This window comes from Lycium ferocissimum, chromosome 9, assembly GCF_029784015.1.
Source record: "Lycium ferocissimum isolate CSIRO_LF1 chromosome 9, AGI_CSIRO_Lferr_CH_V1, whole genome shotgun sequence".
NCBI lineage: Eukaryota > Viridiplantae > Streptophyta > Magnoliopsida > Solanales > Solanaceae > Lycium > Lycium ferocissimum.
Window position 1 is genome coordinate 38,884,171 of NC_081350.1, and position 18,875 is coordinate 38,903,045.

The 18,875-nt window shown below is 35.2% G+C and overlaps 1 protein-coding gene and 1 long non-coding RNA gene across 2 annotated transcripts; one reads left to right on the plus strand and one right to left on the minus strand.

Moving 5' to 3' along the window:
* Window positions 1-1,748: 1,748 nt before the first annotated feature.
* On the minus strand, window positions 1,749-10,290 carry LOC132030672 (F-box protein SKIP8). The gene is made up of 3 exons (XM_059420396.1): window positions 9,728-10,290; window positions 3,340-3,536; window positions 1,749-2,265 (listed from the first exon to the last, which is right to left on the minus strand). Exons 1-3 carry the CDS (start codon window positions 10,052-10,054, stop codon window positions 2,013-2,015), a joined length of 777 nt encoding a protein of 258 aa, XP_059276379.1. The 5' UTR covers window positions 10,055-10,290; the 3' UTR covers window positions 1,749-2,012.
* A 1,514-nt stretch (window positions 10,291-11,804) lies between these two features.
* LOC132069496 (uncharacterized) lies at window positions 11,805-12,895 on the plus strand. The gene is made up of 3 exons (XR_009417792.1): window positions 11,805-12,062; window positions 12,165-12,398; window positions 12,702-12,895. It is a non-coding gene; the product is annotated as an uncharacterized LOC132069496 (long non-coding RNA).
* The last annotated feature ends 5,980 nt before the right edge of the window (window positions 12,896-18,875 follow it).

Here is an 18,875-nt window from a genome sequence, read left to right on the forward strand (position 1 = left end):
ACAATTTATGGATCAAAATTACATATTCATAGCCCATATTTTAAATTACAAACCTACAGTCCAACATTTTATGGCCCAACTTGAATATTCAACTTTATACAATAATACACAACTTTATACGCCTGGAATAGATAATGTATCAATCTTGTATAAAAGTGTATAGTAATGTATAAGAGGTGTTCATACACACTTTTACACTGGATATACATGATTATACAAATTTATACAAGAGGCGTATAACACTTTCAACTAGTATACAATTTTATACAAACTCATACAAGAGGTGTTTATACATAAAAGGGGTTTATACATAATGTATAAGAGGTGTTTATATACATTTCTACACCGTATAAAAATGTATAATAATGTATAAAAATATTTATACACATTTTAATTTTTTTTTTTTTTTAGCAACCACTAAGAAATTTCGTGGGATATTTATTAATAATAGACAAAAGCAAAAACATAAAATTCAAACATAGAAATCCAACAGTGGCACCAAACTAAGAAAAGTGGCTAAAGCATGTTAAAAAAATGGCTACAACGGGTAATTAGTTTACCTAAAGTGATATGCAGTGATATTTTTTCAATATTTTAAGTGGTTAATTTATCTACTTAATGGACATTTGAGATTACGCGCAAAATAAAATTCAAAATTTGAATCAAATAAGAACATTTTATCACTTAATTCGTATCTTTCAATTGAAACAATGTTTCGTAATTTAACATCTAAATGAAACTTGCTGACAAGTTTAAGTGGATCGATGTTTTAAACCTTTAGTAATAGATGTATGGAAAAGTTTTGAAATTTAGTGAAGGGAATTATATCAAAATCAAAATTGGGAGCTGCGTCTGTTTTGCAATGCAGAGTCGTTTCAAATTAAGATAAAAATTGCGGGTCAGCCAGATTTTTTATCTCTAGGTCCCAAAGATTAACGCCATGTATCTTATAGTCAAGCTTTTCTTTCTTTCGTTTGGCCTAAGTTCTTGTGGGCCACATAACTAATGACAAGTCACAAAAAAATTATCCAACTCTGTGCGTGGTGGAGACTAATTCGACTTAACATGACAATTTCCTTCCATGAATTGCCTTTGCCTTTTTCCCTTTCTGACTGATTCCACGTTCTTGTCTTGACGAATATGCTCTTTACCAATTAATTTTCTGATTCTTTACAACTTTATTTTTAATTCTATATTATTTTTTCAGAACTTTAATTTTACACATAAGATATATGAACATAAAAAAAAAAAAAATCTGATCGCAATATTCCCGCAAAGTTTTAGCCAAGCATGCACACGATTATCTAACCGCAAGATTGGCGCTAGGAACATCTTTTAAACAATCAACTACCCCATGTCCTTTATAATCACTTTGAAGAGTCATCACCATCGACATTTTTTGTCTTTGACAAAAAAAAAAAAAAAAAAAAAAAAAAAAAAGTTTCACTGTTGATGCATCCGTAACTTCTATTGAATTTCTTGCAGATGGAACCTCGACTTTGGTTTGTTTAGGATCAGTGCCTTTCAGCAGCACCTTAAATTCTTTCTTTTGCCTTCTTATTTCAAGGCTGTCATCTAGTCTTAAATTGGAAGGTACAAGGTTTTGAACCTCACCAAACTGTCCCAAGTTTTCAAGGGTCAAAGGCTAATGTCATATCTCCTAGGCTTATTAACCACATTCTTGAATTACAAGACTAATCCAAGAGGGGTTCCTTCTCCACGGCCATAACCATAACCACATTTGCAAATTTTGACAAATCAAACTGTGCATTTGTATACCAAGAAAGTTAGCGAAGCAAAAATCGGTGGCAAGAAACTATAGATTTTTCTAAACCACCAAAGAGATGAAGCTGAGATTTTTGGCGGAGAAAAGACAAGGGGGGAAGCAGAAACTACATAAGATAATTTTATGAAGGTTCCAGACGAAATCAAACCTACTATAGACGATCTCTATACCACTTTCCAATTTCTAAAGAATAATCAATCTTCTTCACAGTTGCCTTGTTTAATCTCTATCCCTGCACAACTTGTTGTCCTGCACCTCCATGAATGAGCATCACTGAGCAGTGATGATGGACCATGTACCATCTCCCATTATGGAATTCAAACACATTAGTCACATTACCTGATCCCATATTAAGATAAGCTTTCATAGTCACCCAAGCTAAATCTGTCATTACCCTTGCCTTTACGTCTCTAATTTCGACATCAACATTTTGCTCCCAGTTAAAAGCCAGCTGCCAGCTGCCAATGACTGCATTATAACTGCACCAGCAAATACATTTTAGAAGCAACTCCAAACATGCCGAATGATATAAAGATGTGGAGATGAAACATGTTACATTAGATCATTCTAGCCAATGACTGCATTAAAACTGCATTGGCAAATAAATTCTAGAACCAACTAAAGATGTGCTGAATGACATAAAGACGTGGAAATCAAACATGTCACACGAAAAACAATCGCCCTAGTGAGCTTGCGTTACGGTGAGCGGCGAATAGATAAACTTTACAATTGCTGTGATGAAGGTTGCACCTTAGTTGAAAAAATCAATATCAGATCAAGCTCATTAGAGAAAAAGGAAAATAAAAACTGCATCTGGCAAATATATTTTCTAGCACACTCCCACACATCTAATCCAATCTGGGTTAGATGTGGACTAGGACTATTTTGTTTCCACCTTTTCTTCTTTACATTTTTTTTTCTTTTGTGGAAATTGAAGTAGCTTGACAAGCTGAAGAATGATCCTCGAAAGTAGAGGATAATAGGCGGAAGAGTGTGCCTGAGATAGAAAGAGAAGGCTCAACACGCAAAAGACTGCCTAAAACAAAGTTAATGGTTCGAGGGACTAAACTGTGAGAAAGAAGCCCATATTGATACAAGTAAAGAAAAAGATGTTGTAGTAGCAGGCTTACTGTGTTAGACTCAAATTACCATGTGAAAGAATCCAACCATCTAACCAAGACCTTAACGGAATGAGTGGAGTAACCGAAGACTATCATACACCGTTTGGAAAGCCTCACACAAACAACATAGAGAGAAGTTATACACAACAAATATGAAAAGGAAGAACTCAACCCACTTGCAAATGACAAAGAAAATTACCGACCAGCAATTCAGATCATACAAAAGCCTCTCAAAAGCAGACAACACAAAACATAAATGCCCAGAGAAACCAAAGTCAAGAGTCTTGGTTATTCCAAGGAGAAGGATCACAAGTTTGTCACCAAATATTTCAGAGATTTTAATCAACAAAACGACAGACATGCAAGGTGCAGATATAAAGTAGTAGTAAAACACAAAAGCCAACCCTCCTCAGAGGATGGAAAAATTCATACCCTGTAAAGTACTCCCCAGAGGCATGAAAACACTTCACATAGTCTGCATTGAGCCAAAAACGCTCCATAGCTGGGACTGATCTTTCTTTAATAATTTTAAAAAACTCGGCATTGACATTCATAATGGCTCTTGTAGCTGCATAGTAAGCCTTCCATCCATTAATTGGAGTCACAGAATCCTGCTCCAATGTGAAATCCTAAGAGATGAGGAGAAAACAAACGATCATCACTACACCGAAAGATCATCACTACACCGACCCTTCCAGCCATGTGCTGGTTAAAAATAAATTTGGCGCATCCGAATACATGTAAAAACAACAAAGATATGATGCTTTCAAAAAATTTCCCTAACCTTAATAACAACTTAACATGGAAGTTTGGCGTTCGAAGTCTATCATTTTAAAGGACAGGAAAGTAAGATGACAGACGTAATTATCTGATACAAAAGAAGCAGCAAGGTAAGCCCTTGTTTCCACTTCTCTCACAATGCCTTTTAGATTGCAAGATCCTCGTCCTTCAGCTTCAATTACTTTCCCTCCAATTTCCAAACAAATGACGATCATTGAGACAAGTTTTAATTGATGCGGGAAATAAATGTAAATCCGATCTCGTATTTCTTTTTTTCCATCTTAATCTATCAACCCAAATTTCTGAATAAACGTGCCATGTGCAAGTTTTTCCACAGGGCTCAAACCAAGTCTACCAAAAGATCAGACAAGAGACAACAGATAAAGCAATCACCCCAGGAGTAGGGGTTCATCATCTATTGAATCCTATGCTCAGGTCACCTAAGGAAAAACAAAAGGGATAGGGTTGCTTTTGTTATTGTATTCGACTTTTGCATTTTTGGTGTAAAGAAAAGTATATAGATGATACAAAGACTCTAATACAGTTCCTAGAGTCTCTTTAGTTGCTAGTTGAATTTCTATAGCTTTTATAAAGCTTCATTGTAACTATGGCCTTCAATGGCCCTTTTTTATTTCAATACAGCTTGTTACCATGTCAAAAAAAAAAAAAAGAACAAAGAACAAAGAACAAAAGGAATTATTGTACTTTTTGTTTTTTCCAATGAAAAATCTTGGGGCATTCTACAAGGTATGACATTCTTTACAAATTCTGTTTCTCAATTACTTCTAGATTGTAAACTCCTAGTCTATCAGCTTCTATTTCTTTTTTCCCAATTTCCGAGCAAATCAAAATCGATTCGAACAGAGTTTTAATTGATGTAGGTAACAGAAGTAAAACAATCCTCATATTTCTTTTCAGTCTTATTCTTTCTTCTTTTTATTTTTTATTTTTTTTTTAAAAAATGCAGTGGTATCCAGCCACCTAGCACGCACCTCGAGCCTATCTAGCTCACAAGCACAGGTTGGCTACATAATCGTGCCCACCAGGACTGAAGCAGATGGGCTGGAATTCTGACTTAGAATCTCCGAGTTGTTACTCTCATGCTTCAACCACTACGTCATCCACTTGGGACCTTCTGTATTATTATAGTTGGCCAGATATCCCTATGTATGTGTGCATCTACTAATATCACAAGTCCATAGAGCTAAAATAATGTCCAAAAACTGGACAACGAAGAAGCCCTCAAGAATTAGTGTCCACTTTCATCAAAGGGAAAGCTCTAGCACATCCTTATCAAGGAATGGAAAGCTCTACCACATATCTTGTAGCAGTATAACACAAAGAACTTTCCCAATTACGTAAACTTTTTTCTCCCCTTGAATTCCAAATATAAGTAACTTACTGTCCTTGTATATCCTTTTCTTACCATTTTCACATTGAGTATTGTGTATTTCCCTCTTCGTATACTTCTTGAATATGTTTCCCTTAAAATTGACTGTATCGTACACCATATATAGTAGGGAATCCACCCCCACCCTCCTTTTTCTTCAATTTGTGATTGGTTACTGGGGGATTTCTTTGGTACAATAAAACTCTTAATTCTCTTATGAAAAACGGGTGCATTATTATAATTCTAAACAACATTGTAGGTATGCCATATCAAAGGGGAGAATTCAATTTGGGGTGGATGGTATACTAAAGGTTCTGAACCCCGGGGTACAAGCATACAAATGCTGGCAGGAGGACTTGGCTATTATGTTATGCGTGAAATAAGCTTTTCATCCTTAATTTGGCATAACTATTTAGCAATTATAACACTTGGACCACAGAAACTTCACAGCGTAATAACTTCAAAGCAATTTTAGACATCAAAATCCTATACTAAGCTTCTTTTTTATTTAAAACAATAATACTATAATAAATGCACTAAGCTCAAAAATCCTACAACGCTTCGCATGAGAACAAAAAATAAATAGGCAAACAGAACCTGAAAAGCTGATCATTCATCTAGAAATAAAAGGATTCAAAACATTGGAAATTAGAGGAAACTGGATGATATAGCTTCCTTAATGTCTAACACTTCCATAATTTTCCTAATAGAAGAAGTTAACAAGCCGATCAGCACAGCAGCATTCTCATATACCCTTAAATGCCCACACACATACATAAAAGCACCTGCAGGAAGACAGCTAAGAGACATTTTGACAACAGCCTTCAGATAACCTTAATGAGCGCCTTATCTAAGATAGTGTAACTCACTTATCGTTTTACAAAAGCATCAATTAGACTGTTGATTTTCCTAATCCCAGATAACAACAGGAAATGAGATGGAGAAACACAAGTTTAATTTTACTCAAACCATCCCTGGAATTTTTTTCCTAGCACTTCCACGACAATACCAATGAAATATGATGAATACTTTGGGGATGCTAGTTATGTCATACATATATGAACAAGAGAATTAAATGGTTCAATAGTTGAACTGCTAATATAGACAATACTACTCTCTTTAGCTTGGATTAAAGACAGCTAAAAGCCTATCATCTACACAGTCAGTCAAAACATCCGTTTAAACTCAGTTCAGACAGAGTAAGATTAGACAACATTAACCTCTACGTGAAACATGCTTCGTTGAACTAAATCTAAAGTCATCCAGATACCTATTCCAACATATTTGGTGAATAACAATGTTCTAAAACAAATAATTACGAGTCGTCTTCAATCATCCTCCAGCTGACTGTCAAATCAATACTGCACTTTCCCACTTTGGGGTGTCCCAGAAAATTTGAAGCAATTCTATTTTTAAACTCAAAACTTCCAAGTATTCATATTCATTAAACTGTTCAAATATTAGGCTTGATGAGATTTTCACTCTATCAAGCTAGCTTTTTCAACTAATATTTTTTGATTGTTAACTATCATATTAATATTTTTCTTCCACCATCACTAATGTGACACCATATATAATCTAAATTTAACATTTTAAGCATACAACAACATACCAGTGTAACCCGACAAGTGGGCTCTGGGGAGGGTAGTGTGTAGGCAGACCTTACCCCTACCTTGGAAGGTAGAGAGGTTGTTCCGATAGTCAGTAACTACAACAAAATAATACTCCCTCCATTCCAATTTAAGTGTCTTACTTCCCGTTTTGGTCTGCCCCAAAAAAGAGTGTCTCTTTCTATATTTAGTAAGTTTTCCAATTCCAACATTCTAGATGGCAAGTCTAAAACCACAAGATTCAAAAGTCTTCCTTTGTTTCTTAAACTATGGGCCCAATCAAATTAAGACACTTAAATTGGGATAGAGAGAGTGATATAATAGAGGTACAAGACACGACAGATAATAATAGAAATCGAAAAAAATTTACTCCCTCCGTCCCAATTTAAGAGTGTTAATTTCCGGGTTGGGATCCCCTCCAGTGAAAAAGTCTCCAGTAAGGTTCAATGCACCCACCCACTGATCAAAGCCACGTGTCAACCTTTACAATTAATGGCTTAGATAGAAACCCCTAATTCATTCTCTGTCAATTTGGTTTTCCACCATCACCTTACTTTCAACACTCCATTCTCTGTTACCTTTCTCCTCTGCCCATCACCCACTTCCTAATACACCCTTATTTTCACTAAATATACTCCATCCTTTCTAAGTAAAGAAATAGGGTATGATAACTTGGTCTTCAAACAGCTTGGCTGAAAGTTTGCAACCATGGATGATGAGACCACAAGCTTTGTACTCTTCTTCTCCAAGGAATTTCACTCCCCAAATTAGCTATAATTTTCGTACTGTAACTTTATAAAAAAACTCGGGTTTCCCTCTTCTCAATTACTATTACACAAGTTATTTATTGCTCCTTCTTCCCACGTTCATTACCTCCCAAACTCGGCTCAATGAGAACTTAGCAATTAAAAATATTAACCGATGTTCAAACAGAAATATTATTACACCGGTGAAATTGCACATTTTTCAACTCAACCCATTTCTTGTTTGAAGGTCCTCAAAATCTTTGCTTGAAAGAAGCATTTGCGGAGATATATCTGTTGTGCGAGATCAATGTTGCTGAAAATATAATCTCTGTTATGAAGAACAAATTCTCTAGACCCATTTCTTGTGTTTAGCTATTTCAATTTAGCTCTACTACTCATAAAGAGGAAAGGAGCGTCGAGAGAGACTATGATTTGTTTAGAAAAAGAAAATGAGAGTTAGGAATGTGGTGACAGCGGAAAACTAAGATGACCGAGAATGACAAAGGAGTTACAATCTAATCCATTAATTATATAGGTTGACACGTGGCTTTGATCAGTGCGTGCATTGAACATTACTGGAGACTTTTCCACTGGAGGGGATCCCAACCCGTTACTTTCCTTTTTGGCCTGTCCCAAATTCTATATTTAGTAAGTTGACAATTCAAACACCCTACATGGCATGTTTAAAACCACAAGATTCAAAGGCTAATTTATTACATTGCACACAGCTTTAATTTAGGACCACGAGATTCAACAGTCTCTTTTTATTCCTTAAACTTTACGCCCAATCAAACTAAGGCACTTAAATTGGGACAGAGGGAGTAACATTTTAAACATATCCAGTCAAATACAATTATGTTAAATGACATGGAGACATCACTAATAATGCTAAAAAATTAGAACTTCAGGGAACTTTCAAAAGCACACCTTATGACAGAGAGCTTTCCATCCATTATCATCATTTGCAGCTCTATCATATTAGTAATATTTTTCTTCCACTATCACTAATATTTTTTTTTGATGAAGTCTATCACTAATATAACACTAGTATATAATCTAAATTTAACATTTTAAGCATATCCAGTCAAATTTAACGTTTTTTTTTATAAAAATAAAAAAAAACAACTGGTAACTTCAAATTGAACGTTTTTTTCACACAAATAACGCAAAAAATTGAAACTTCAAGGGAATCTTCAAATGCACACACCTTATGATAAAGAGCTTTCCACGCATTATCATCACTATCAGCTTTCCTCATAAATATAACACTAGTATATAATCTAAATTTAACATTTTAAGCATATCCATTCAAATTCAACATTTTTTTCGCACTAATAACGTGAAAAAATTAAAACTTCAAGGGAATCTTCAAATGCACACACCTTATGATAAAGAGCTTTCCACGCATTATCATCACTATCAGCTTTCCTCATAAATATAACACTAGCATGTAATCTAAATTTAGCGTTTTAAGCATATCCATTCAAATTGAACATTTTTTCGCACTAATAACGCGAAAAAATTAAAACTTCCGGGAACTTCCAAATGCGCACCTTATGATAAAGAACTTTCCATGCATTATCATCATTAGCAGCTTTCCTCATTAATATAACACTAGTATATAAGCAAAATTTTAAAATGTTAAGCATATCCAGTCAAATTTAACATCTTTTTCACACTAATAACGCGACAAAATTGAAACTTCAAGGGAATTTTCAAATGAACACACCTTATGATAAAGAGCTTTCCAAGCATTATCATCATTAGCAGCATTCCTCATAAGTGAATTCGTCATCGAATTTTGAAACAATTCTATTTTTAAACTAAAACTTCCAATTATTCATATTCATTAAAAAGTTCAAATATTAGCCTTGATTTGTTATTTACTGTATCAAGCTAGCTTTTCAACTATCATTTTAAAAAATTTCTTCCACCATCACTAATATAACACTAGTATATAAGCTAAATTTATGGAGATGTCACTAATGCAAAAAAATTAAAACTTGAGGGAAATTTCAAATGCGCACACCATACAATAAAGAGCTTTCCAAGCATTATCATCATTAGCAACTTTCAAAATAATACGATAATCGAAGTACAGGAAACAACATATAATAACAGAAACTAAAAGAGCTACGTTTGACAATGCTCAACTATCTACTAGCCTTCTACCCTAATTCATGTCCTCCATAATCTCCTATATATAACCTAAACTTAACATTTTAAACATATCCAATCAAATACAATTATCACTAATAACGCGAAAAAAATTAAAACTTTCAAATTGCACAGACCTTATGATAAAGAGCTTTCCAAGCATTATCATCATTAGCAGCTTTCCTCATAAGTGAATTAGTCATAGATAACCTACATAAACTCGGATAATCCAAATAACTCAACGCATGTGTCGTTATCTCAGGTACTAATTGTTCCATCATCGACGCCCCAGTCAACTTCTCAACCATATCTCCACCGTTAATCAAATGCGATGTCGTCGTTTCCTCTCCACCGTTCGATTTTACTGATTTTTTTGATCGGAGAGTTATAAAAGCTGCTGACGTGGCGAAAACGCAACAGATAAACGTGACGGCGCCGGTGACGGAGAAGAAGTTAATTTCCATTCATAAGTCATGAAAAATTTCATGAAAATTTGTGAATAAAAAATAATAATTTATCCAGTACGGTGATTTCCACAGAGCTTTTTTTTTTTTTTTTTTTTTTGAGATAAATTGAAATTTGAAAAGGAAAGGAGTTAAATTAGGGTTGCAGAGAAATCATTTTTGTTCCTAAATTGAAACCCTATTTGTATTTACTGGTTCTAAAAATGGAGACTGAGGAATTTGGTTACTGCAAGCAAAAAGTCTTATAGCAGGGGTCAAACTGAAATATGAAGAAGTAGAAGGGTGGATTTGTAAGTTATTACTCTCTCCGTTCCAATTTATGTGAAATATGAAAGAGGTAGAAAGGTGCGGAGGAGTTTAAGAAATAAAAGAAACTTTTAAAATTTGTGATATAGAATAAGCCTCAGTATATTTGTGTAGCTGTAAATCATATCATAAAATTAAATTATTTTTAAATATAAAAAGATGACATTATTTTTGAGACACAAATTGTGCCATGTAAATTGGAATGGAGGAAGAGTAATGTGTTGGTAAACAAATACATGAAAGAAATAGTGGACGTTCATGAAATTTTGTGAAAAAAATAATTTAATCTAATAATCCAGTACGGTGATTTCCACAAGAAGAATGTGTGTGTGCATTTTTAGTGGAGACAAATTGAAATTTGAAAAGGAAAGGAGTTAAATTAGGGTTGCAGGGAATTCAATTTTGTTGAAACCCTATTTGTTGTATTTACTGGTTCTAAATATGGAGAGTGAGAGCAACTGTATAAGGAAAAAGTCTTGGTAAATATCAGGGGTCAAATTGAAATATACAGAAGTAGAAGGGTGAATTTGTATATTATTAGAGGGTGTTTGGACTGCCTAATTTTTAGTGCTTTTTGGCTTTTAAGCTCTTTTTTTTTTTCGTGTTTGAGAAAGATAAAAAGTGTTTTTAAGCAATTACTTATTTTAAGTGTTTTTTAGCTTATAAGTTGTATTTTTAAAAAGTCAATTCAAGCACCCTCTTAAGCTAATCTCCATTCATTAAATCATGAAAAAATCGTCGACGTTCATGAAATTGTTAAAAAGAAAAAGAAAAATTAACGTAATAATTTATCCAATACAGTGATTTCCACTTGAAGAATTGTGTGTGCGCATTTTTCGTGGAGATGAATTGGAATTTGAAAAGGAAAGGACTAATTAGGGTTGAGAGAAATTCAATTTTGAAACCCTATTTGTTGTATTACCGGTTTCTAAAAATGGAGAGTAATGAGGAGCAGAGGAATTTGGTTTATGTAACACTTGAGCTAAGAAAACCCAATAAAACAGTAAATAAAAGGATAAAAATTAAAGTTCAATTCATAATAATCAGTAAAACTTCACCTACAAGATAATCTGGATATATAAGGACTATGACCAGCTAATGGGACAAAAAGGAAAATAACAGACCCACTTATCCAGGGACACGTGTGACCCTAGGCCTTTTAGGATACTTAGACAACTACTACTAAGACTTGGGCTAAACAAGACATAATAAAAGTATTGGGCTTCAGCAACAAACCCAATGACTAAAAATAAACGACCCACTTAAATTATAAGGGACCCGGCCCATTACATTCCACTACCCTTAGAGAACCTTGATTGATTTCAAGGTTCAAAGTTAGGGAACTGAGATCGGAGAAACGACGGATCTTCCCAGGTGGCATCCTACGACGACAAATTGGCCCACTGAACCAACTATTACTTGCCATTTCTATTCTTCGCTTCACGCTCCTACGATCCCGGCACGACCAGGGCTCGGTCAAAATTTGTCCGTCGTTAGCACGGTAAGGCGAATCTTGTGAAGCAAAATTCTGGTCCCCAATCTTCTTTTTTAGTTGTGAAACGTGAAAAATGGGATGAATCTTGGATCCTTGTGGCAGCTTGAGCTCATAAGCAACTGAACCAATTTTCCGAACAACCTGGTACGGTCCGAAGAACCTTGCAAAAAACTTCAAGTTTCGGCGTAATGCGACAGAGCTCTGGCGGTAAGGCTATAATTTTAAAAATACCCAATTTCCTACATCAAATTTTCGTTCGCTCCTTCGGTTATCTGCAAAATGCTTCATCCTATTTTGTGCCTTGAGCAGGTTATCTTTTAGCACTTTATCCATCAATTGTCGGTCTCGAGCAAGCCCGATCCCCGTTGTGTCTAGCTTGGTCTGGGCATCTAATTCAAAGGTTGGCTGAGGAGGATCATAACCGTAAAGAGCTTTGAATGGTGACATGCCCAAATAGCTGTGGAAGTTCGAGTTATACCAAAATTCAGCCTGTGCCAACCATTTACTCCATTCTGCTAGTTTATGGCCCGTCATGCATCTGAGGTAAGTTTCCAAGGATCGATTCAACCTTTCTGATTGACCATCGGTTTAGGGTAGGTAGGAAGAGCTTGGCTTTAACTGAACTTGTAATCCCTTGAACAATTCCCTCCAGAATGAACTAACAAAAATAGGATCACGATCTGAAACTATTGAAATGGGTAAACCATGTAGTTTACACACATTATCAAGGAATAATTGTGCAATTTGTGAAGCGGTATAAAGATGGGTTAAGGCAAAAAAAAAGGAAAATTTTGTAAATCTATCAATTACCACCAAAATTGAATCTTTTCCTTGTGATTTGGGCAGGCCACTGATGAAATCCATAGCCACATGTTCCCAAGCTCGAGTTGGAATTGGTAATTGTTGCAATAATCCTGGGTAAGAAATATTTTCATCTTTGTTTCGCTGGCATATTTCACACTCCCTAATCTGTTTTTTCACATTTTGTAACAAATTGGGTCAGTAGAAAATGTTTCTGACTCTCTGTTGAGTAGCTAACACACCCGAATGTCCTCCCCATGGTGTGGAGTGTAGTTTAGTGATGAGTTTTTGCCTTATTTGACCATTGCTTCCTACCCAAACACGTCCTTGGTGTCTAAGAATGCCTTCTTTGCAATTGGACACCGGTGGGTTTGCGCATTGGATCAAGAATGAGTATATGACGTCTGGGCTTGTTGTCACCTTCGCTTTCAACAACCTCTAAAACCCAGCTTGGTTGCACGGCCGTAATTCCAATGCACGCTCCTTCCTCAAACTTTCTCGATAAGGCGTCGGCAGCTATGTTTTCCGCCTTTTTTCTAAACTATATTTCGTAACTTAGGCCCAACAATTTAGTCACACCTTTGTGTTGTAAAGATGTAGTAATGCGTTGATCCTTAAGAAATTTGAGGCTAAAATGGTCAGTTTTAATCACAAAATGGTTGGGTTGCAAATAGTGGCGCCATTTTTTCTTGCATATAATAGTCTTATTAACTTATTTTTTTTCGTAAGTGGACAATCCCGAATGTTTTGGGCTCAAGGCTTGAGCGATATATGCAATGGGCACCTTTTTTTGGGCCAAGAGCACGACTGATACCTTTACTAGCATCTCTTCTACAACAAAAGGCATGCTAAAATTTAGCAAAGCCATACGGGAGCTTGAACCATTGCTTGTTTGAGCTTCTCGAAATGCCCTTTAGCTTCCTCGCAAACAAAACCCACCTTTCTTGACAAATTTGTTAATGGTTTACTAATGGAAGCAAAACCCTTAATAAATGTGGTAATACCATAAGGCCAAAAATCCCTTAATTCCTTTATACTCTTAAGGTGACCCACTTAGCATAGCCTCCACTTTTGCAGCATCATTACTAACACCAATAGTTGAAATTATATGACCAAGGTACTCGATTTTTTGTTGAGCAAAGCTACATTTAGATCTCTTTCACAAATAACTGGTGGGCTTTTAATAGGTTAAACACAATCTGCAAATGCTCCACATGGTCGTATAAAGAGGTGCTATAAATTAGGATATCATCAAAAAATACTAACACGAATTTTCTTAGAAATGGGCCAAATATTTGATGCATCAGGGCCTGGAAGGTGGTTGGTGCGTTTGTAAGCCCAAACGGCATCACTGGAAACTCCTACAACCCATGATGGGTCCTAAATGCGGTTTTGTATTCATCCCCCACCTTCATTCTAATTTGGTGGTAACCCGAGCGCAAATCCAGTTTTGTAAAATATTTAGCTCCAAACAATTCATCTAACAAGTCTTCTACCACCGGAACGGGATATGTATTTTTAACCGTAATTTCATTGAGCTTACGATAATCAACACACATTCTCCAAGTTGAATCCTTATTTTTTACAAGTAATACCGGTGAAGCAAAAGGAGACACACTGGTTCTTACCATATTAACTTCAAGCATTTCAGCCACAATAGTCTCATAGCATTTTTAAATTCAAATGAATACACCGTATGGACATAAATTCTTGGTTTAGCTCCTGGAATTAACTCAATCGCGTGATCAAGGGCACAGGTTGGTGGTAATTTCTTGGGCTCTTGGAATATTTCTGGGAATTGGCCCAACACTTCTAAGACCTATTGTGGAACTAACTCTTGTTTCCCTTCCTCATCCATCATAAACAGCGGGGCAACATTCTTACTTTCACTCGCATAGGCCTTGGGAGCCTTTTAATTTTTGTGTCGTGACTTTTACCAATTGGGGGTCCACAAAGCTATAAGTGGATCCACTATCCACTAACACAATGAATTGGTTTTTCTTGGCCCAACCCAAACGTTTAATGGTTTAAACACCTTCAGTATGGCCCATAATAGCATTCAGGAATACCTCACCTTGATCATGTTCCTCCCCTTTTTCCTTCAAATTTTCTTCAGTTAAGGCTTCCTCCGCATCACAAAAAAACTCCCCTTCCATTGCGTTCACCATTTTGGGTTTACATTGGTGACTTGGATGATATTTGTCCAGGCATTTGTAGCAAAGATTTTTGGTTCTCATTTCCTCAAGGGACATTTTTTTAGGGGCTGGGTTTCGTAGGGTAACGACATTGGCACTTTTAGTAGAGGTGGGATAATTGTTGGGCCTGGGAGTTTGGTTATGAACTCTGGCCATCGTGAATTTATTTGTTGGTAGAGGGCTTTGAAGGAGAAAATTTGTTTTGCAATTTAGCACAACTATAGGCCTCCGTCAAGGATTTTGGGTTGGCAAATTCCACTAATGGCATAATATCAGGCTTAAGGCCACCAATGAAACATTCGACAAAATAAGCTTCCCTTTAATGATGGATTGTTTAGAGAAATTTGACAACGTAATTCCTCAAAAAACGTCTTTGGTAATTTTCTACGTCGGTAGTTTATGTTAGTCGATTGAATTCCGACGTAACACCTACGGCTGCCGTTACAAATGTGGCAAACGTCTACACAAAAGTTGGCCCAAGTTACATGGCCTCCACGGTCCAAGACATAGCTATCAAACCAATTATCCACATAATCTTTTAAGTGTATTCCTACATAAATTATTTTTGTCTCCTCAGATATGTGATATAACTCAAAAAATTTGTTGCAGCGACGTATCCAACTTCGTGGATTGGTTTCACTAAACTCTGGAAATTCGAGCTTTGCAAAGGGAAACTTCCATCGACGAAGCTGTGAGCCATACCCTTCAGGCCCATTAAGAGGCAGCGGAGGTCGGCCCAAGGGCTGATGGTTGAAAGATCCAAATGGAACCACAGGGGTGTAAGAATAGGATTGGTTGTATGGTATTGAATAAGGATTGGATTGAAACATTGGGCTCATGGAAGAAAATGGAGTGTTAGGGTTTAAGGTTTGCGCCGTGAGAATATTTGGGTAGCCTTGCAACGAACTAAAAGAAGTGGTCGGTGGAGTGAAGGCTACTACTGATGGGTTCAAGGGTAAACAAGAAGAAAGAAGTGAGGTTTGGTTTGAAGTATAGGGAGAAGGGTTTGAAGAGTGAGCTACTTCTCTTTTGGAAGGGTTTGAGGTTGGTGTAGAAGTATTTGCTTGGTAGTTACCCTTTCTGAGAAGAATGACCCGGATACGTATCTATAGCCTTTGAACCAATCGGTGCCGGAGAATTCATTGGCGTAGATGCGCCCATTTCAGATCATTTTCATGTGCGTCATCATCTCCTCCACTCTTTTGGCGTATTCTCAAACTCCAACATTTTAGCTTCAAAATCGGTCGCCTTTCATCCATACGATCAAATTTCTGCGAGGCCGTGTCAACAAAAGCTTGAGAGTTGAGATTCAAGCCTTTTTACCCCGTCATCAAGTGGGGGGTACACGTTTATCCACCATTGTTAGCTTGAAGATCAAGGCTCCCGATACCAAATGTAACACTTGAGCTAAGAAAACCCAACAAAAACAAGAATAAAAGGATAAAAATTAAAGTTCAATTCATAATAATCGGAAACTTCACCTACAAGATAATCGGATATATAAGGACTATGACCAGCTAATGGGACAAAAAGGAAAATAACGAGACCCACTCATCCAGGGGACACGTGTGACCACTAGGCCTTTTAGGATACTTAGACAACTATCTACTAAGACTTGGGCTAAACAAGACATAATAAAAGTATTGGGCTTCAGCAACAAACCCAACGACTAAAAATAAACGACCCACTTAAATTATAAGGGACCCGGACCATTACAGTTTACTGCAAGGAAAAAGTCTTGGGCGTATTAAGGGGTCAAATTGAAATAGAAAGAAGTAGAAGGGTGGATTTATAAACTACTAACATGTTGATAAATAAATACACATGATTTTTTTTTATTTCCTACCCGCTTTTTAGGCCCGGACTAATCTGAATTAAGCTTCAGTAAAAAGGAAAATACTCCTTACTGGGATTTGTTTGCGGTGGCATTCCTGAATGAGGTCTATAGGAACCGACTTAGCACTTTTCAAATCAGGCTGGGCCTCAATGTGCTTTCACAACATATTATAGTCTTATGTGTATTCCAATGATCTTCTAGACTTAGAAGAAGTCGTGTTTGCCCCGGACTCCTTTAATATTTAGGGGTCTGTCTCGCTGATATAAAAAATCAGAAGATTCAATCCAATCCCAAACGTCCAGGATTGAATCCTTAGTTAAGAGAGGGGTTAAGCCTACGTAACTCGATGGGAGCAACATTTTCTTTCAGCTATGCTATATAAATGGGCTACCTTGTGAAATAAAAGATAAAATATTATTTGTAACTATACAAGTACTAGTGTCACTTGGCCCGTGCTAAGCCCGGGCCCAAACCGACATTAAAAATTCAATTTGTAGATATTTTTTTTTTAAAATTGGCTCTTGATTTTTTATTCTTGTAACATCAGTTTGACATTTTCGAAAGACTTCAATTTGTAGATATTTTTTTAAAAAAATTCGGCTCTTGGCTTTTTATTCTTGTAACGTCAGTTTGACATTTTCGAAAGATTTCTAAAACATTAAAGTATAAAACGTATGTTAAAGGAAAATATTTTTCTTAGTTTATATATTAGATTTTTTTTTAGGAAAAAAAATCAATAATTGAAAGCACTTCTAATTTAATTTTTTGAGATTAAGTCCCCGATGATCTAAATTGAGCTTTTCATATGTTAAATTAATTTCATTTGAGTTCTCTAAAGTAAACTCATATTGGCTAACTTATTTTTTACCAAAAATATTTTGCATAGTTAAGTTTGTATAAAAAAATAGTAAATAATCATGATTTGTATAAAAAAATAGTTAATAATCATGATTTTGTATATACAAATCATCATAATTTAAGTAAAAAACCGGATAATATATGTTATATAATTTAGGACAAAATAGTTAAGTTTAACATGAAAAAAATTATTACTCCTAAATTATATAAAATATATTATCCGGTTTTTTACAAAATACTTTAATAGGATAAAAAAATAAAAAATTCTAGTATTATTACTGTATCTAGATGAAATTATATTTCTTTAAATACAATGTTTTTCAAACATTTTTAGAAAAAATATATAAATAATATGTCATAGTTCCTCTTTTAATATAGTAATTTATTAGATAATTTTATGTAAAAGTGCGCGCACGTAAAATTTGATTAATTAACACCATAATTTGGAATTCATTTTTCAATTGAGACGAAAGGGCTATTATTTACATTTTTGATAAATTTTAATAGTAGTTAACAATGATATATTGAAACAAGTTTAATAATATTTTCACAGAAAAAACTCAAATAGTATGCTTTGTGGGGGCACTATAACATTTTTCATGACATCATATTTTTTAGTGGCATAAAAAAAGTCCTAAAAGTTCTTAAAATTTACCAAATTGTGTGACAATTTATAAAGTCATAAAAATTTCAAGTAGGGATAAAAAAGGATAAAAAATTCATGTGAGAACAACAAAAAATAGAAATTCTCTCTTATATATAGTAAAGTAACATCCAAAATATAATCTAGAACAAATAAGAAAAAAAACCAAGTAGCTTGCGGGCCGATAATAATTACACTAGTTGGTCACTGTGGGGTACAAGAACGTATTGTTGGCGTTCTCAGTTTCAGTAGAACCTTGCTTTGTCAATAAAAGGAGCCAAATGAACACGTTTGGGTCCCATGCTAAAATCTAACTTTGATTATCCTTTCCATCTGCTAAGGTGAAATTAGCTTTCGAGAGTTCAAACCCCACGGTGGAGTACACGCATACTCCACCGTTTCTTTTATATGATGGTCACAATTTGATTTGTACATTGTGTTAATTATAGTGGAAGAGAAACTACAAAAGTAATAATTTAAAAGCTCGTACGAGGAAGAGTACTATGTTAATGTATGAATTGTTAAATAAATTCCAATTATTAAAGTTAATAATTGAATGAATTTGAATGATTAAAAGTTGTGAGATCTGTATAAAATAATGTAGTCAATAAAAAAGGTGTTCGACAAGATAAAAAATTACAGGGAATTAAGTTATTAATGCAAAAGGTGTTCAGCATTCTAAACGT